This window comes from Lampetra fluviatilis, chromosome 33 (assembly GCF_964198595.1).
Source record: "Lampetra fluviatilis chromosome 33, kcLamFluv1.1, whole genome shotgun sequence".
In the NCBI taxonomy this organism is placed as follows: domain Eukaryota; kingdom Metazoa; phylum Chordata; class Hyperoartia; order Petromyzontiformes; family Petromyzontidae; genus Lampetra; species Lampetra fluviatilis.
This window is the reverse complement of record NC_136307.1, coordinates 6,468,597-6,489,659: the sequence shown is the minus strand read 5'-3', so window position 1 is coordinate 6,489,659 and position 21,063 is coordinate 6,468,597. Positions and strand designations below refer to the sequence as shown.

At 53.6% G+C, this 21,063-nt stretch overlaps 1 protein-coding gene across 1 annotated transcript; it reads right to left on the bottom strand.

The window, feature by feature from the left end:
• Window positions 1–2,158: 2,158 nt before the first annotated feature.
• ARSK (arylsulfatase family member K) lies at window positions 2,159–12,432 on the bottom strand. The gene is made up of 5 exons (XM_078871943.1): window positions 12,295–12,432; window positions 8,356–8,728; window positions 7,553–7,819; window positions 5,725–6,507; window positions 2,159–5,205 (listed from the first exon to the last, which is right to left on the bottom strand). Exons 1-5 carry the CDS (start codon window positions 12,352–12,354, stop codon window positions 4,256–4,258), a joined length of 2,433 nt encoding a protein of 810 aa, XP_078728069.1. The 5' UTR covers window positions 12,355–12,432; the 3' UTR covers window positions 2,159–4,255.
• Window positions 12,433–21,063: the final 8,631 nt, after the last annotated feature.

Genomic DNA, 21,063 nt, shown 5'->3' with positions numbered 1-21,063 from the left:
TTTTTATTTTATTTGACTTTTATTCGAGCCCTATACCCCACCTGCCAATTACCCGATTCCCCCAATCGCCCAGAATAATTGGGAGAGTATAATTTTTTGCTAAAGTGGGTTTAAAACTAATCTCAGAAACTGGGTTTAAAAAAAATTATCCCGACCTGCTTTTTAAAAGAAGTTTTCTCTCGACAAAAATATATGATGTTATTACGACTACTACTGCGTGTTACCGTATCCGTGTAATGTTTAAAGTTAAAGCCATGAAGATTGTGAATGTAAAAATGACTCGAGATGAATGTTGGGCCGGCGAATTTTGATTGTTCATTTGCAATAGTACCCGGCTGTTTTTTTTTTATTTTATTAAAGCCGTGTTGATTTTCTTTTTTACCACTGGTGCACAGTTGTACGTTTTTATTTAATAAAAAAATTCGAAATATTTAAAGACATACAAATGTGGTGTCCATTGTTGACTGTTTGGGTGAGATGTACAGTGTGTATGCACTATCACTAAGGTTGAGTGGACCTAGGGAAAGGACAGACCTCGACAAACGCGCTTCGACAATACACGCCACTGTCACGGTGACGTCGCCACGGCGCTTGTGCCAAGCTGGGTGCACTTTCAGGCCAATCCATGCTGTTCAGGACATTCCATTTCGAAGTTTTACATCATCATCTAAATGCAGGGCTTCATTTCTCCACACTCGATATATTTTCCAGAACGCTGCTCGGCTGGCTTGGAGCAAGAACTATCAGCGTAAGACACGACCACTAGACTACTAGAGTCCAAAGTGCCTGTGATGATCCTATGTAAGTGTGCGCTAGATTCCTGTAACCGTATGAACACCAGTGCAACATCACGAGGACGACACGAGGCAAGGATGGATGTCAATGTTTTAAGTTGGCTTTATTTTTGTTTAACTGGGTGACACCTCAAAAAGACCAGGATATTAGAGCATTTCACAAAGCGTAGCCCCGGGATCCACAACGTGACCGTGAAGAAGCAATTCTCGGAACAGCGTTCGGGGACTGTTCCGGCTGAAATGAAGAACTGGGAAGCCGGTTGTGTTTAGTTCGACATTAGCCGTTGGACAGGATACAAAGAGCGATCGCACCCGTGGGTGTTAACATCTCAAATAAGCAGGTGAGGGCTCAATGAGACTACCCTTGTCTGTTTTCATTGGAGGACCCTGGAGTGTGTTGGTTGGCCAAATGTTCACTCCCCTCGCCAGGAGGGTGTAGTAGCGATCCCGACCTTGACGCCTGCTGCTGTATATTTGGAGTTTGCGTGTTCTGCCCGTGGTCTCGTGGCTCTTTCTCTGGGTCCTCCGGTTTTTCCCTCCACATTTAGAATCAACATGCATTTAGAGTATTTAGCTGCTATACATTTTCACGTGATAAGCCACTTCGTTGAGGTATCATTTGTGGCCAGATCGCTTCTGAAAAATAGCTGGATAGCTCAGTGGGCCTTACCTCGTAAGAAAAAAAAGTTACTTTTATGTATGCCTATTACGTGCTGACGACCTGAGTTTGATTCCCCAGGCCAAGGCGAACAACATCAGTGGTGAGTAATCTCTCAACCGATCCCGAGCGCACACCTTCACCACACGTCAATGTTCAAACAACCCCAACAGCCGTGTGGGTCTTCATCCAGCAGTCGATTTGCAAACGGCGAGGGGAGGGAGGGGGGGGCATTACGTGTGCAAGTACACCCAGACATACAAAGTACACAGCCGAATACACATTGTTGATTCGTGACAATGGATAAACTATTGGCATTCACCTGATTAAATAAGGATTGTCTCAGTAAATCACTCATTGACGAAGCAACTCAACAGTCACCTGTTCGAATCATCGAATCAACGGACTGACGTAAGTGATGGACGGTGTCTGGGCCCGCACAGACTGCGGCAGTGACGAAGATCCTGGTGACGAAGATCCTGGTGACGAAGATCCTGGTCACGATGACCCTGGTGACGAGGACATTGACGAGGGTCACAACAAGAGACAACGACGACGAAAGCAGCCGCCTCTCGCTCGAGAAAATTCGGAGACTGCAGCTAATCAGCCTGGAACTCCCAACCACCACCACCACCACCACCACCATCAACCACCACCACCATCAACCACCACCACCATCAACTACCACCACCATCAACCACCACCATCATCAACCACCACCATCATCAATCACCACCACCATCATCAACCACCACCACCATCATTAACCACCACCATCATCAACCACCACCACCATCATCCACCACGACAACGAACTTCTGTCAGTTTGATGGCCTCATTAAGGTGGCATCGAGCAATTGGGGGGGGGGAACTTGGTGGGGTGTTGAAGGGAAACAAGATGGACAATCGCGCCTACAGCCCAATCCACAATCCACCACATCCTCGTCACATTCTCTCCACCTGCGTACGGATTGACATTGTTGGTACAGTACTGTACATCCATTGACCCGTAGAGGCGTCTCCGAGTCTCAAGCCCTCTTTTCAGGAGGGTCCTGCTAAGTTTTTGGTAAATACAGTACAACATTTTTGCTAATTAATTTGGCCTAACCCATATTTATTTTAATAACGCCACGGGGTCTTGAAACGTCCGCTGTGAGGTGGAAGGCAGGTAGTATGTACGGATGTATGTGTGTATTAAGAGTACGTTGAACTTCTTTCGCACCGTACGTAGACGACCGTGCTCATGGGAGGTGCTGTTGTTCACACACCGGGGATCAAACAGCGAACCGCTCTGCTAAGAGCTTCGGCTTGGCCACGTCACCGCCGCCAATGCCACCTTACAACAATCCTCGACTCAATCTACATCAGTGGTTCTGAAACCCTTAAGTGCAAGCCTTGCACCCCTTTGGTTCTCAATTGTAACAAAAACAATAACGATGTTAATGAATACACAGGGTTTGATTAAACAAAGTAGTTGTACTTACTTACTGCTTACTTTGTGTTTCGATGATTTATCTTCGAAATAAAATCTGCCCACGTCTCGCACCCCCAGGTTAAGAACCACTGATCGACAGAGTGGTCCAGATGTCTTGTGACACCCCCCCCCCCATTGAACTCTATAAAACGTATTATATTTTAAAAGTAAGGTTTATTTAAAACAGAAATTAATACTCAAGGTAGAAACCACCACACTTTACAGGCCTACCTACAAGTCAACACGCAGATCACAAACTACCAGTCGACACGTTCATCTGTAGGCAGGAGGATAATAGAACACGACGTCTGAAACGCTCTTCCTTCCCATATTATGAAGCCACTGAAGCTCTGCAATTTAAAATTGAAATTGAAAACTCATTTCTTTAGAACTGCTTTTTGTGTGGAGTTTGTTGTCCTTCCCCCACACCTCCGATTAACACGGTTGGGTACGTACGGTGCGAAAGAAGTTCAACACACGGTTACATACAGTATTTCGGGCCGTATCTACGGTTGTCCACCTCACCATAGTCCACTTAAGCTCACGGTGATGTTGGAGGGTTTGGAGCCGATGGTGAGCGTGATCTCCTCGCTGTAGTTGAAACGCGTCGCCGGCCAAACGAAAAGTCTGCGTCCCAGCCGCGTTTCCCAGAGCACCGCACTGGTACCGCAGCCACAGTCATGCGAAATAATCCCACGGCTTAAACCCCTCGCTGATTATTTTCCAGTTCGCTGGTAAGTGGCGCGTGACTATACGTAGCCCACAGACTGTAGCGAGAGGAGGCATACTGGACGTGGTGTGCCGGGTTGCGCGGAAAAGACGTTTCCCGGGTCGCCGAACCGGACCGACGGACATCACTCCCAATGGCGGAGCCAGGATTTTCAGGTAGGGGGGGCAACCCTTCCAGCGATGAAAAATGATAGAGGAGTTGTTAGTAAGTAAGGACTTGTCCCTTGCTTTTTATTCCACGTGTGTGCGGCGATGGCGCAGCCATCGATCGAGGGTCGAATTCGAACCGCGTTGTGTGATCGGCATCGCGCTCGCTGAAGGTGAATGCTTTCAGGGAAGTCGTGTACTGTATACGCAACTGCGCACAATTCTGAGTCCCTTATAACTGCTTTGCCGTTACTTATTGCCAATTATGGACTCACACTATTGTCCTATCATCTCATAGAGTCCCTGGCACGTAATAATATGCTACAAAGTGGCAGTGGGGGTCGCAAAATGCCGATTTATTACTAATAAACCCCAATGATCCGATCGAAATTAGGAATTTCGAACACATCATTGGGGGGGGGGGGGCACCTGCCCCCCACCCCTCCACTGCGATCACTCCCCTCGCTCGAGCCAGGCGTCGATGGCCTCGAGGTTTCCCCGCGGGTCCTCGGCCCAGTCGCGGTACCAGCGCAGGCCCGCGATGGCCTCCCGGTAGCGCGGCCCGGCGGCGACGCGCCACTCGAGGAAGGCGTCGCGGTCGTAGCGGCGCGCGGCGCGCGTCACCGCCGGGTAGTCGATCAGCGAGCGGAGCGCCGCTTCGAGGCGAGAGGTCAGGTGGGGTCGCGACGCCGACAGGTCGCGCAGCTCCTCGGGGTCGGCGACGAGGTCGAAGAGCTGTGGCCGCGTCGCGGAGGAGGAGGGCCCCTCGCCGTAGGCCACGAGCTTCCAGCGCGACACGCGCAGCATGTACGCCGACTCGTTGAGGTCGCTGCCGTGAAACTGGCTCAGCGCCCAGCGGTGGCCGCGGGAGAGTTTGACGAGGTCACGGCGAGCGGAGGAGGTCGCCTCGTCGTCGTGGTCGTTTTCATCGGCGTCGTTTTCAAGGTTGTAGTTGGTTGCGTTATGAATGCGGTGCTGGCGACGATGAGGACGACGACGGCGGCGATGTTGAGTTTGGTGTCGCCGTTGGTTGCCATCAGCGGCATGCTCACTACCGACGGTGATGGTATTTTGGGCAGCGTGATGGCGGTGATGACGGTGGTAATTATTTCGATGCCGTTGAAGAGATTGAGGTGCGTGGAAATTTCTATCACCGACGCCGTCATGAGAAACGCCACCGACATCATTATCACGAACGCCGTCACCGCCGCCCTTCCGTGCGCGCGCCGTGCGTCCCCGTCGCTCCAGCAGCTTGAGCAGAGACGTCCCGTTGAGACGCGGGTCCACGGGCAGCCCCGCTATGTCCATCATGGTCGGGTAGATGTCCACGAGGGACACCAACGTCCGCTCGAGGACTGACCTCGTCGTCCACTCACCACCGCCACGACTGCCAGCACCACCAAACCCAACACCAGCACCACCAGCACCACCAGCACCACCAACACCAACACCGCCAACACCAGCACCACCAGCAACACCAGCACCACCAGCACCACCAACACCAGCACCACCAACACCAGCACCACCAACACCACCAACACCAGCACCACCAACACCACCAACACCAACACCGCCAACACCAGCACCACCAGCACCACCAACACCAACACCACCAACACCAGCACCACCAGCACCACCAACACCAACACCACCAACACCAGCACCACCAGCAACACCAACACCAACACCACCAACACCAGCACCACCAGCAACACCAGCACCACCAGCACCACCAACACCAGCACCACCAACACCACCAACACCAGCACCACCAACACCAGCACCAGCACCACCAACACCACCACCACCAACACCAGCACCACCAACACGACCACCACCAGCACCACCAACACCAGCACCACCAACACCAGCACCACCAACACCAGCACCACCACCAACACCAGCACCACCAACACCAGCAACACCAGCACCACCAACACCAGCACCACCATGACCACCAACACCAGCACCACCATGACCACCACCAGCAGCGCCTTGACCACCAGCACAGCTGCGAGTGCCACCTCGACCACCACCGGTACTTTCGCCACCATCACGACCACCACGACCACCACCTTGACTGCCACCGCCACCGCCACGATCGCCACTACTGCCACCGCTAAAACCACTGCCGCCATCACCACCACCATGCTCACCATCACCGTCATTGCCACCACCACCAGCAACACTGCCGTCACCACAACCACCGCGACCACCACGATCGCCACCACGGTGCTGCTTCCGCGGCCGCACCCTGGGCCCGGCGATGACGAGCGGCACGCGCGCGCTGCCCTCGTACATGCTCATCTTGTAGTACTGCCGGTGCTCCAGCGCCAGCTCGCCGTGGTCGCACGTGAACGCCACGTAGGTGTCGCCGCGCAGGTCGAAGCCCGCGGCGCCCAGTGCGCGCACCACCGCACCCAGCATGGCGTCCGTCTCGGCGCACATGGCGTAGTAGGCGGCGCGCACCGCGATGACCTCGTCGTCGGCGAAGGGGCCCGAGCAGTTCTTGACGAAGGTGGCGTACGCGTCGGAGGGGTGGGTCTCGTCGGGCGGCAGCCAGCGCGGCACCACGACGGCGCCGCGGCGCACGCGGCGCAGCCAGAATGGCGACGTGCGGAAGGTGGAGGCGCCGGCGTTGGGGCCGGAGGACGGGGTCTTGTACGGGTGCGGCAGGTTGAGGCCCAGGTAGAGCGCGAAGGGAGCTGCGGATGGTGGAGGAGGAGGAGGCGGGGGTGGTGGAGGGGATGGAGGAGGGAGGGCGTTGGAGGAGGAGGTGGAGGAGGTGGTGGAGGGGATGGAGGAGGTGGAGGAGGAGGAGGTGGGGGTGGTGGAGGGGATGGAGGAGGAGGTGGAGGAGGAGGCGGAGGTGGTGGAGGGGATGGAGGAGGGAGGGCGTTGGAGGAGGAGGTGGAGGAGGTGGTGGAGGGGATGGAGGAGGAGGTGGAGGAGGAGGAGGTGGGGGTGGTGGAGGGGATGGAGGAGGAGGTGGAGGAGGAGGAGGAAGCGGGGGTGGTGGAGGGGATGGAGGAGGGAGGGCGTTGGAGGAGGAGGTGGAGGAGGTGGTGGAGGGGATGGAGGAGGAGGTGGAGGAGGTGGTGGAGGGGATGGAGGAGGAGGAGGAGGCGGGGGAGGGGATGAAGGAGGGAGGGGGATGGAGGAGGAGGTGGAGGAAATGTCACCAGTTTCCAAAATGTTATGAGTTTGGAAATGTTGGTGGACTATATATAACCAGCATAGAATATACAAATATGGTACGATCTAAATTGGAGTACAGTAAATAAATGGCGTGTAGTGTACAATTCGCGTACTATGTACCATAAGTGTAAAATGTATTACCAATGTACATTGTTCAAATATAGCATACGATGTATAATCAGTGCACAATTATCCAACAGCGTACAAAGTGCGATTAGCGCAGAATGTGCGCCCAATTACTGTTGTGCAACGTGTTCTCTGCATCGTTGTGTCGAATAATGACCACGTTCTTAATATTTCCACCCCAATGCCACGCATTTAAACAATACATTTAGCTCAACCCCAACTCACATATGCTAAGCATTATAGCCACGTCTTTATTTAATCCGTGACCCATCCCTCCCCATCATCACCCCCCCCCCCCCCCCCCCGGGACAACCGAGAGAGTCGACGACCGTCACCGTCATCATCGTTAACTCTCGGCGATCACCGTCTCCAGCTGGATGCCCGAGGTGGTTCCCCACCGCCCGCCACGCGGGGGCTGGTGCCCACCTCTCCCGGGCGCCACGTCGCGGATCCAGCGGACCGCGCGGTCCGTGTTGTTCCAGTCGCGGAGCTGCACCCTCCGCGTGCGCTCGCCCCCCACGAGCTGCGCGCGGGGCCTCGGCTCCTGGCGCAGCAGCAGCCCCGGCACGCCGCGCGTCCACGCCTCCACGCGGTTGCTCAGCGAGTGTCCGCCCGACGTGAAATCCGTCTTGCCGAACACGGCCGTGGTGTAGCCGGCCTCGGCACGCAGGCGGTCGAGCCACGTCGGGTAGCCTGGCGCGGGTCAGGGGTCACCGCCGCGACATCGTTTACCGTGACACGACAGCAAGGTGCAAGATACGATGTTGACGGTGGGTTTCGTGATACGGTGCGCGCATCGCGTTGCTCCTGTCACCCTGCACTGCAGGTCGCGGTGGAACTCTGCAGCAGCAGCAGCTGTACGACTCACCCACCTCCTCTTCGCTACACCGTGGAGCAGGGCCAAAGATTTGAATTCGCAACCTTCCGCTTGCAAGAGCCGCTCACTCCACCACTCACTCCACCGCTCGCTCGCTCCACCACTCACTCGCTCCACCACTCGCACCACCACTCACTCTCTCCAACGCCCGCTCCACCACTCACTCGCTCCATCATTCGCACCAACATGCACTCTCTCCAACGCTCGCTCCACCACTCACTCACTCCCCTGTCCACTCTCTCCACCGGTCGCTCCACCATTCGCTCGCTCAACCGCTCGCTCCACCGCTGAGCCACGTGGCCGGTTCGCGTTGACGGCCAACGACGCGACATCCCCCCCCCCCCCCATGCACCTGGCGGCAGACACTTGTGGTTGTTCCACGCGGCGGTGACGTGGGTGTGAAGTCCGCTCCAGAGGGCGGCGCGGGACGGGCAGCACACGGGCGAGTTGGTGTACGCCGTGGCGAAGGCCGCCCCGGCCGCCGCCAGGCGCGCAATCCACGGCAGCGGCACCGGCGACCGCGGCGCCGTCACGAGCCGCCCGTCCATAGAGTCGCAGACGACGAGCACGATGTTGGGCCGAGCTGGGGTGGAGGGAGACGAGGAGGAGGAGGAGGAGTTGGACGGAGACGAAGACGATGATGGCGCCGGACGAGACGCCAGCACCAGCGTGAGCGCGAGCGTGGCCGCAGCGCTGGCCGCTGTGAACATCGCTGGGCTGCACGGCTGCAATCGAGAGAGGATTGGTGGGGAGCGTCGAGTGACCGGGTGAGGTTTCCACCGATGGATGATCCTCACGCCGGGTGTCTCAACATGCTCGAGAGGAGGTCGCTGATTTCGGATCAACTCGAATGCGTGGAAGAGAAGCAATGTTGTTAAATGGATGTCATCACTTAAAGCAGGGGTGGGGAGCGTCCGGCCCGCGGGCCTCACGAAATCATTTGGTGTGGCCCTGGCAAAGGCAACCGCAGGCGGGACTGGAAATTCAATAAATCTAGGAGCAAACCTGGAAAAGCAGTTGCGAGTAGCAACATCATCAATACCAGCTAACATCACACGCCTCACCAAAGAGAAGCAGTTCCAGCCATCACGTTAGGGGTGAGTTAATTAAATGTTTGACCAAATATAACAGGCCAATTTTAAAGTTGATAATTTTGTATGGCCCGCGAATTATGTTATGAATATCCAAATGGCCCTTGGCAGAAAAAAGGTTCCCCACCCCCTGACTTAAAGTAATGCATTGAGTAGTTTAACAACTTATTGGGTGATCCTGCTGTTGCGTTGGCAGTGATACACAAGCACAAATTCTCAACACATTCCTTCATAACACCGTGGCCTTAAACCAACAAATATATAATCATCGACGTTTCGAGTATTGGCAAAGGGCTCGTTGGGAAAGAGGAGCGATCAACGGAGACGCGCCAAAGGGAAGCTTTAAAACACGTGATTCTGTGAGAGAAACAAAAAATAAGTTGGGAAAACAAAAATGAGACTGAAAGAATCGGGGGACACAAACACAAGCTGCGATCGACGATGTCGTCGCAAGCAGTGGGCGCGTGGTACCAGCGGCAAAAATAAATAGATCGGCGTAGTGTAGATTGGCAACTCACAAAATCTTCTTGGTTCTGTCGGTAAAGTCACGTAGAAGGGAAATAATAAAATAATAAAAATAAAACATTATAAAATAATTCTCACGACGTTTCGGCCACAACGCAAGCAGCCGTCCTCAGGTGAAGAATAGGTCTGTCGGGAAGACAGCATCTCATTCAGACGCTGTCTTCCCGACAGACCTATTCTGTCGGGAAGACAGCGTGGCCGAAACGTCGTGAGAATTGTATTTTATTATGTTTTATTTTTATTATTTTATTATTTCCCTTCTACGTGACTTTACCGAAAGAACCAAGAAGATGAATCCCTGCAGTCACGAAAGCTTTAAATCGAAAATCACAAAATGTCAGCCCTCTAAGAGGAACATGGAAACATAATGCATATGGAGAGAGACATAATAACATCGGTGGAGGATTTTTCTGCGGATCTCAAACTGTGTTGCGGACGAAGAGGAGGTCGTTTCAGATGTCACACCTGAAGGAGGAGGAGGATCAATTGTCCTGCACAGGGTGTGAACATGGGGAAAGCTTCTGGGACACGTTGGGCGTACAACAACTGCAGACATCATGAAAACGGAGTGGGACCCGATCTGCAAATGTTTGCAACATACCTGGAGGCCCAAGTCACCCACGTGTTTACACGGGAACTAAAAACCCGCATTCATGGAATGATGGCTGCATCGGCTATACTTCTTATGGCCACGGAGGTACGGTAGTTCACACTTGAATTAGAGACTCGTTCGCATCTTCTCCCTGTGTATAACCACGAATGTTTCAGGAAGGTCACTGGGATCAGAAATAATGGTAACATTCAGAGGCCGACCCAACACGTTATGGGCAAGAGCTACCTCGTTGAGGATATTTGGCCTACTCTTCCTCTCTGGGCCAGACATCTTATCTGGGAAGACACACTTTACTCCACCAACACGCACGAGACACCTGCCGATCGACTCACTGTGGTGTGCCCATTTATATACTGCCGGGGGGACAGAGGCGGGAAGAGGGAAGAAACAAACTTGACCCTCGTTCTAACTTAAGGTGTTTTCTTGTTCATGTTTTTGCGGTTGCGGTTGCACCCGATTCAAGAGCCGAATGGCTCACAGGGCTATACCTAATAAATGAAAAAAACTGAAACTGAACTGCGGCGCCAAGAGATCGAATGGGCAAATGCTAAAACCGTTCCAGCACACGCAGCTCTGCGTTGATGCAAAAATGCACGTGCGGTGCGTGGTCATTTTAATGAAAACCCCGGACGCGAAACTAGAGAAGACAACGATACCCACGCCTGGGACCGTCGCCTGAACGGACTATTGGGGCAAGTGCACACAGCACAAGGGTGGCACAGTCGGGTTTTTTTACAATCGGGTTTAATTGTCTTTTTATATTAAACCCGATCATCTGAGATTGGGAGAAATGCGGTTTAATTGGTTCTAATTGCAGAACCGCACTTCGCCAACTTCTCAACGATGAGCTTCATCCGTACTCGGCCCCGAGTACGATAGCAGCACCGACGAGGAAGCAGCCTAAGCCTTGGATCAGAGTTTCGTATTCATTAAACCAGGTTTTAATTCGGGTTTAATTGTATTAAAGAAAAAACCCGATGCCTGCCGCTGGAAAAATCGGGGTTTTTCCACCCATGACACAGCATTCTCACGCTCTCACGAATGCGTTGCGTGCATTCAATAGCCGTCGATGTCCACCAGGCGGCAGGGACGTCACCACGACGCTCGTGCCAGGAGAGGTGCACCTTGAGGCGTTGTTTGCATGCACAGGTATGTGCACAAAGACAAACATCCCCCGTGTAGCCTTCAGAGACCGTTGGGGCAAGTGCCGTTAGCGAGTAGCACCTATAAAGGCCGGCACGGCGCACGAGGGGGTGGGTGGCCAGCACCACGCCCGGCCGCCTTTGTCTCCCCAGTGGTGATTTACACACTGCACCAGGTACTCTCCCCACACAAAAGTTAAAGACAAAGGATCCCCCGTATAGCCTTAACAGACTGTAGGGGCAAGTGTTGTTAGCGAGCACCTATGAAGGCCGGAACGGTACACGAGGGGGTGGGTGGCCAGCACCACGCCCGGCCGCCTTTGTCTTCCCAGTGCCGATGAGTTGACCACGAAGCGAACGACCAGCACATGCGCATATATGGGACAGGCACAAAACCACAAATATGTGGTTTAAAAAAAACACATACAGTACGGTACAGATATATAATGAATAACGTTTATACAAACGTTTGAACACCAGACATTCGGGACCTACAACTTGGCATTCGCCAAAGCGCGTGTGCCAGGCTAGGTGCACAATTCGAGTGCCACGTGAAGTGTGAAAGGCTCGTTGGCATGAGCATTTATAGTGATACAAACATAATGATCCCCCGTTTAGCCTTTACAGACTTTAGGGGCAAGTGCTGTTAGCGAGCACCTATGAAGACCGGCACGGCACACGAGGTGGTGGGTGGTCAGCGCCACGCCCGGCCGCCTTTGTCTCCCCAGTGGCGATGTTTACACATTTGAGGCCGAGTCGACCTAGGGGAGGGCCCAGCACCGGTTCACATATAATCGTCACTGATGTCGATGGCCGTGAGCCAGGTTCGTAGCGCTACATTACCGCTCCCCACAACACGTAAACTATTGTGTGTGGGTGTAAATGTGTGTGTGTATGCGGGCGTGGTGCTGGCCACCCACCCTCTCGTGTGCCGTGCCGGCCTTCGACAGCACTTGCCCCAACAGCCTGTTAAGGTTCATACAGGGGATATGTGTCTTTGTGTATGTGTGTGTATGTGTGTGTGTAAATGTGTTTAAAGTTTAGAGATGTGAGAGAGAGTGCACGCGTATCTCGCGCTCTCACCGCGAACAGAGTGCAGCTTTCTTCTCCAGATCAAATCTCTCTCCCTCTCTCTTCCTCCCTCCCCTCTCTCCCCTCTCGCTCTCAGATGCACAGAGATACACACACGGGCCGGTTCGTCACAACTACACAGCCACACACAAATACAAAGATCCCCCGTAAAGCCTGAACAGACTGATGGGACAAGTGCTGTGAGCGAGCAGCACTGTGGCACACGAGGGGGTGGGTGGCCAGCAACCACGCCCGGCCGCCTTCGTCTCTCTTAGTGGCGATGTTTACACACCGCACCGGGTACTCATTTGAGGCTGAGTCGACCTAGGGGAGGCCCAGGACCGGTTCAGATAATCGTCACTGGTGTCGGCCGTGAGCGGGAATCGAACTAAGGCCGCCGGGTTCATAGCGCATTGCGCTAACCGCTACACCACCGCTCCCCACCACTACACAGACACACCCACGCACACACAAAGACAAAGATCCCCCATATAGCCTCAACAGACTGTTGGGGCAAGTGCTGTTAGCGAGCACCTATGAAAGCCGGGACTGTGGCACACGAGGGGCTGGGTGGCCAGCAACACGCCCGGTCGCCTTTGTCTCCCTAGTGGCGATGTTTTTACACACCGCACCAGGTACTCATTTGAGGCTGAGTTGACCGAGGAGAGACCCACAACAACCGCCATTCGCCACTAAGTGGCTGTGACGTCACCACAGCGCTCGTGCCAAGCTATGTGCACGTTAAGGCCACGTGAAGTGTCGAATGTCCGCTGGCAGAAGGGCACGGGACAGACCCAGGTGCCACGGGTTGACTGAAGATAACTGGCCTGTGGCCGCTACTGTGCCAACTTCCTGCGTTTTATCTGCCCGGCGAACCACTCGTTGTTGTGAGCGTCGCTCCTCTGCCCTCCGTTGTTGCTGGAGGGCGACTGCCTCCAACTGCCCAGTAGCAGCAGCGTCCTTCACGAGCCTCCTCCACAGAGGCCGATCTTGACACCGCAACGGCGAGTCCACTCAGCTTCACATCCATCTGTACCGCATCAGCTCCATCTCTTCTCGAGCCCGTGTCGTTCAACCCCCTCCCCTATACGGCCAAACAGAAGCTGCTTGGACACGTGGTGGCTGGGCATGCAGGCGACGTGACCCAGCCAACGCAAGCCTCCTCTGCTGGAGGAGCTCACCAATGATGGGATACTGTGTCCAGATATTTCAAGTATCTAGGAGCCTCTCACACACAGAGACACACAGAGACACACAAAGACACGCACACAGGGTGGTGCATCACATACACACACACAGACACGCACATGGTGGAAATGAATAAACAAGACTTGGCCTGTTCCCCGTTTATTTAAATGGAAAATGTCAAATGCCACCGAGAGGGGGAGAGAGAGAGACGTGGGGATGTGCACATACGCAACAAAGTAAAAGTTGCCCCCCACCCATATAGCCTACATAGACTTTTCGGGCAAGTGCTATTAGCGAGTACTTTAAGATGTTTTCTTGTTCATGTTTTTGTTTCATGTATTAGTGTTTTGTTTGTTGCGGTTGCACCCGATTCAAGAGCCGAATAGCTCACAGGGCTACACCAAATAAATACAACTGAAACCTTTGTCTCCCGATTGGCGATGTTTACGCATCGTACCAGATACTTATTTGAGGCTGAATCGACCTAGGGGCAGCCCAGGACCGGTTTAGAAATTGGCTGTCACTGGGAATCTTAGCGCAGTGCGTTAACCGCTACGCCACCGCTCCCCCATACTCAGCACACAACAATGACACACACACATGAGCGCACACAATGACACACACACAACGAAAACACACAACAATAAACTCGTGCTTCTAAAAGGCCACACAAATTAGACGCGATGTGTGGCTCTTTGACTTGCTAAAGCGATTTGTAAAAAAAAAAAATCCAGAAATCCAAAATGTTTTTCAGTCGGGAATGCGAGGGTCAGGGTGGAGTGGTGGCGCAGTGGTTAGCGCACTCCACTTTTGAACCCGGCGATAATGAGTTCGATTGCCGGCCACGGCTAACACGAGTGGCGAGTGGTATCTGAACCCTTACTGTGTGACGACCTTCAACCTGCATTGACCAGCGTGGTGAAGTATGGTCAAACACGTCTCACGACCGACGCGGTGTGGGGAGGCCTTTATCCAGCAGTGGCTTGATTACTCGGCACTATCACTGGGTGAGTGTAACGCGAAAATATGCCGTCGCCAATCTTTAAAAAAATAAACACGTACCACACACATATAACCTACACACACACACGTACACACAAACACAGTAACACACACATACAAAGATCCCCCTTATAGCCTGATCAGACTGGTGGGGGCAAGTGCTGTTAGCGAGCACCTATGAAGTCCGGCACGTGGCACACGAGGGGGTGAGTGGCCAGCAACCACGCCCGGCCGCCTTTGTCTCCCTAGTGGCGATGTTCTCACATGGCACCAGGTACTCATTTCGAGGCTGATGATCACGGCAATGAAAATGAATATAAATATAATCATTGACAATTGTGAGCTCATCCTCGTTCATATTTTTAAGTTAAAATGTGATTCTCTTTTTTGTTTAAATCACGGCTGCGACAACCTCCAATCTAAAATTGATGACGACGAGGGACGGACAGAAATCACGAACGCGCGCGCGCGCTGTGCGGCTGATGGAAGGGGGTGGAGAGAAAAACAAAAATCGATTGCGTAAAAACAGCTCCGCACACCCTGCAGAGTTGGACCCCTGCCAAGGGGTCGGTTTCACCACCTCGGCTTTTTTGGCCGCTGAGTTAGGACTCCAATAATGTGTGACTGTTCGTCGAGGTGGCAAAGAGGGGGTTGTCTGTGGGAGGTAGTTGGGGCTGGCGGCAGCAGGAGCGTACTGGTGGTGGCTACTGAGATGACCAAGGCTGATTTATATAATTAGGGGTGGGGGGGGGGTCAGTGAGGGCCGGGAGCAGTGAGGCTACGGCTGCTCACTAAGATGACCGACGGAGATTCATTCGGCTGGTGGGCACTTTCTGTTTGTTCGTAGCGGTTTTCTGCTCGAACACATTTTTTCGGGGTTGCTTGCATTGCCTTATTCTTCACCTTCTCTCACTCTGCTCAACACTTTTACGGCTGTCCGTGTTTGTATACTTGGGGGGGGTGGGGTAGTAGTAGCAGGAGGAGGGGAGGGGGGGGTCAGGTAAGGATTTCAACGTTAGAAGGTGTTCATTATGTATCCCGTAATTGGTGGCGGTCTAGAGCGTAGTGCGCGCAACGTGAGCCGCCCGCGTGATTAGCCGTGACGCGCGTGGCGGTGTGGCAATGTGTGCAACGATGTTGACGTTGGCCGCAGGGCCCTCCTCGTCTCTCCATATTTTACGAAACGCCGCTCGACTCGAGGCTGGCTTGGAATTTGGGAGAATTATATTATCGGTCGTAAGGCGCCACAGTGAACATGAATTATGATTATCATAGCCGCTACATTGCTGTAGTTTTGCGAACACGTGTGTACTTATTCGGAGGTCAGGATAAGGTGAGATGGATCTGGCCTGGTCGAAATAAAATAAAAAACAGCGTTCCGGACTATTCCGGCTGAGATTAAGAATTATATACATATGCGGGCGGTAGATTGTTTGACCATACTTCACCACGCTGGTCAGTGTGGATTGGTGAAGGGAGCACAGTTTGTCTCACCTCACACTGCGTACTGGTTTGGGATTTATTATCCAAGTAGAGCTTCTCAGGCCATCATCCAGCAGTGGATCGATCGTGGCCGATGATCCAAAATTATACGGGGGGGTGGGGGGGTCAATACATTCGCCTTTTTCGTGATTCGATCCCAGAATGTTTTTTTTTTCAAATAGTTGATGAATGTAGCCGCCTCTCGCGGCTGGGGAAGATCAACGTGGCATCCATTATACATACAAAATATGTATACAGATGTAGTGACATTGAATGAGTCACTCTAGGGCGTGGCGCTGGGAGATTGGTAGACAATGGAATTATGGGTAGCAGCGCGTTCTACCAGTTGGACCCGTGGGCCAAGCCCGGAGCCTTCTGGGGGATCCAGAAGGGGGCGTGGCCACGCTGGGGAGAATAAAAGGCGAGCTCCGACTCACAGTCGGGGCTGCTGCCATCGGGAATGGAACTCGTCGTGCTGCCGCCGTCGTGGTCTTCGCCTCTTCAAGCTGTGGGTCTGGAAGAATGTTGGCTGTCCCGACCCGGTGTCCCGACCTGGTATGGAGTTATCCCCTATGGCTGTGATAACGCCTCCTACTAGTGTCTCTAAATTAGTACACTACACATGTGTAGCGTCCTCCTCGGTGTGTGTGGTGCACACACTCAGTCGGAGACGAGGTAGTTGCAGTAGGCATCGTCTCTCTCTCATTATTCCATTACACCAACTCCGGCCTCCTCTCCCATGACCACGCTGCCGTACAGCCTGGCCTAGACACGACCCTGACCGCGTTGCACCGACGGCGTCGACCGAGACGGCCAACAACTGTCCGGCCGCGCAATGATCAGGCGAAGGCAGCGACGACGAAGGCAGCGACAACCTCGACGGTGAAGACGAGACGAGTCCACTCCCAGAACCGGCAGCCCAGAGCTCTCGGGCTCTCCGTTGCTTTTATTCTACTCGGCGCGGCCTGGCTCCGCCCTGACCGCGCCTTCCTTCTAGAACCCACCAGAGGGTTCCAGGGGGCTTCCCGATGAGGTCTTCCGTGACCCTTGCCCCAGTTCCTCCGCCCTGCCGCACACACACCATGTATTTGCTCGGCGGCGCGTGCACTAACTGTCCATCGCAGTTGTCGCTGCTGGACGGCAGTCGGCGCTGTATCACTACACATGTACCACTACGTGCACTTTTTCGACCTCCACGCGTTATTAGCGCTCATGTTTGGATCTCGCCCCAAGGCCCCACGAGGACCTTCTATAATAGCGGCACTTGTTGTTGTTATTGTTGTTGTCAGGTCACACAGGTGGCTTGCTCAGGGGTAGAGCGAGCGGCTCGCAATCAAAAGGTTGAGCTTTCATATCCTGGTTGGAGGGTTGACTCAGCCCATCATTCTTCCGAGGGGGGGTCGATAAAATCACGAAATAGGTACCACTTTCTGGGGAAGTCAACAGTGGTTGGTTGACATACTGGTTCCCGTCATAGGAATATGAAATCGGCACTAGTTCAGGGCTATAAACATGAGATGAGCACCACATCGACGCTCATGTGAGCAGGAAATCACATGTGGATATGAACACTGGACGGGCGGTTTTTTGATTCGTAGGTAATCAGTCATTATGGTCATTATCATCACCACGATCATTATCATCACAACAATCATCAGGGCAGTGACGCGACCAAATGGTAGCGCGCTCGCCGCTTGTTCACAGTTCAATGCCATCGGCCGCCCTGATAAATACTGCTTGTAATAATCAGAGCAATACTACACGCCGTCTGCTTCACATTGGACGTTAAAGATCTCTTGACGTCATTCGTAAAAGTAGGCCATTTGTGCGCCGGCGCCAGGGTCCAAATTTGCCAAATTCGAAAATGACACCGCAAATTACTCCATTGGGTATTCTACACAAAGACAAAGATCCCCCGTGTAGCCTTAACAGACTGTTGTGGCAAGTGCTGTTAGTGAGCACCTATTAAGGCCGGCACGGCACACGAGGGGGTTGGTGGCCAACACCACGCCCGGCCGAGTGGTGATGTTTTACACACCGCACCAGGTACTCATTTGAGGCTGAGTCGACCTAGGGAAGGCCGAAGACCTGTTCGTCACTGTTGTTGGCCGTGAGCGGGAATCGAACTCGGGTCGCCGGGTTCGCAGCGCAGCGAGCTAACCGCTACACCACCGCTCCCCATGCACACACACACAGCAGCAAACATCGCCCCCTACTGGCAGATTAATGCCCCATGTCACTCTTGCAAATGGGACGCACCCCGGTCTCTTGAGTTCTCGCCACCTGGTTAAAAAACAATAAACTTGGGCTTGATAATTTTTTACCACTGTCACCTTTTCACCATCGTCACCACCACCACCAGCCTGAACAGTCATCACGATCGTCTTTACCACCACCACTACAATTATCATGTTAAGCACCATCGTGTATTCATCATCATCATCATCATCGTGAATTCCGAATCGAGGATCAACAAGTGGTGAAGCCACTGAAAATCAACATTGCTGCGTTTAATTATATACGGGCGGCCTGGGCCTCGTCATAGGAACGTGGCGTTTCCACGAGCTGACTCGGGATCGAGAGTTAACACGAAAACCTCGTGGCTCGTGCAAGGGCGCAACTAATCTTGTACACGTCACACGCACTAAAATAACCTAAATCACACACAAGCAATTCTGCAAAGATCAAGTTACAAAGACATTCATAACAAGGACACATTCCAGTGCGTATAACCTTTATATCGGGACAAGTGCTCTTTGTTAGCGAGCACCTATTAAGGCTATAATACTACGCCTGGCCGCCTTTGTATATAGAGTGCTGATGTTTATATACACAACAGCAAATCGTTTAAGGCTCATTCGACCTAAGTCCGATGCGATGAAGCTTGTGGTATGCCCAGGACCCGTGCTGATATCACCCGCCACTAATTGTTGGCCGTGGCCGGGAATTTAATTCGTAGCGCAGTGCGCTAACCACTGCGTCTCCGCTCCAACCCGCACGCAAAGACAAAGATCCCCCGTATAGTCTTAGCAGACTGTTGGGGGCAAGTGTTGTTAGCGAGCACCGATGAAGACCGGCACGGCACACGAGGGGGTGGGTGGCCAGCACCACGCCCGGCCGCCTTTGTCTCCCTAGTGGCGATGTTTACACAGCAGGTACTCATTTGAGGTTGAGTCGACCTAAGGGAGGCCCATGACCTGTTCAGATTATCGTCACTGGTGTTGGCCGTGAGCGGGAATCGAACTCGGGTCACTGGATTTGTAGCGCAGTGCACTAACCGCTGCACTACCACTCCCCACTCACGCATACTCTCACACACACGCACACACTCACACATGTACACACTCACGCATACTCTCACACACGTACGTACACACACACGCACACGTACACACACACGCATACTCTCACGCACACGCACACACTCACACGCACACACTCAAGCATACTCACAAACACGTACACACTCACGCATACTCACACACACGTACACACTCACGCATACTCACACACACGCACACACTCACACATGTACACACTCACGCATACTCTCACACACACACGTACACACACACACGTACACACACACGCATACTCTCACACACGCACACACTCACACACACGTACACACTCAAGCATACTCACAAACACGTACACACTCACGCATACTCACACACACGTACACACGCATACTCACACGCACACACGTACACACTCACGCATACTCACACACACGTACACACGCATACTCACACGCACACACGTACACACACACGAACACACTCACACGAACACACTCACACGTACACACACGTACACACACGTACACACTCACGCATACTCACACACACACACGTACACACACACGAACACACTCCCACACACTCACGCATACTCACACACACACGTACACACTCACACGTACACTCACACGTACACACGTACACACTCACACCCGCATACAGCAGCAGCAGCAGTGCGCGTGTGGGGGGTGGCTCCGCTCGGTGCTGCATGCGGCAGCAGCGCGGCGCGTCACTGCACCAACCTCTACCGCCTCCCTCGCCTCCTCCTCCTCCTGCTGCTGCTGTTGGGGGTGAATGCGGTCAGCGGTGGAGGAGGAGGGGGGTGCGTGGACCGTGGAGGAGGGGAGGGGGGCTGGTGGTGAGTTTGCAAGGAAAGTGCAGGGAGAGTGAAAAATATCGAGGGTGGGGAGTGATGGAGATGTGGTGGGGAGAGAGAAACACGCAGCAGAGATGTAGAACATTTCTGGGGAGGGGAGGGGGGTGCAGGGATGGGGTGAGGTGGGAGATGCAGGGCGGCAAGGGGAGATTGAGCAGGGAGGCCTGGGAGCCAGGCAGAAAGAGACTGAACCATGGAATGGGCAGGTGTGAGATGCAGGGAGGCTGCGGGGTGATGCCAATGGGGGTAGTTGCACGACGTCTCGCAGGAGGCAAAGATTGAGCAGGGAGGCGTGCAGGGAAGTTGGGAATTGGAGATGGGAATATTAAGCGGGGGCAGGGAGTGCGAGCGATGGAAAAAGAGACGCGTTGAATATCTGGCAAGGCGACATGCGGGGAGGCAGAAAGACGCATGAGTGTATTGGTCAGGGAGAGCCCTGCTGAGGCTGATCTGGTGAGATCGGAAGAGATTTTGACAAAGATTAAAGAGGGTGAGATGTAGGGATGTAGCGATGTATAGAGATGTGTTGCTTTGAAAGCGAGATCTCAACGTTGCCAGATATACAAGTACGGAGGATGGGCAGGGAGGCAGGGGATCACGTGGAAAGATCAGGCAGGGTGAGACGCAGGGAGATTGAGAGATCCAGAGCCAGGCCAAGCAGGGTGGGGCGATGGGAGGGAGGAGGGGGGAGATAGTGGGAGACTTGGCACAGGGAAGGATGGAGAGATGTAGGGAGAGACGGAGGGAGGAGGAGGGAGGGGGGGAGG

Excerpts from the sequence above, each read along its gene's own strand:
- ARSK (XM_078871943.1), bottom strand. The coding sequence starts at position 12,354 with ATGAACCTTAACAGGCTGTTGGGGCAAGTGCTGTCGAAGGCCGGCACG. Across the intron at positions 8,729-12,294 it reads CCGGCACGGCACACGAGAGG|CCGTGCAGCCCAGCGATGTT; the intron begins GTGGGTGGCCAG and ends TCTCGATTGCAG. Across the intron at positions 6,508-7,552 it reads CGACGTGGCGCCCGGGAGAG|CTCCCTTCGCGCTCTACCTG; the intron begins GTGGGCACCAGC and ends CACCATCCGCAG.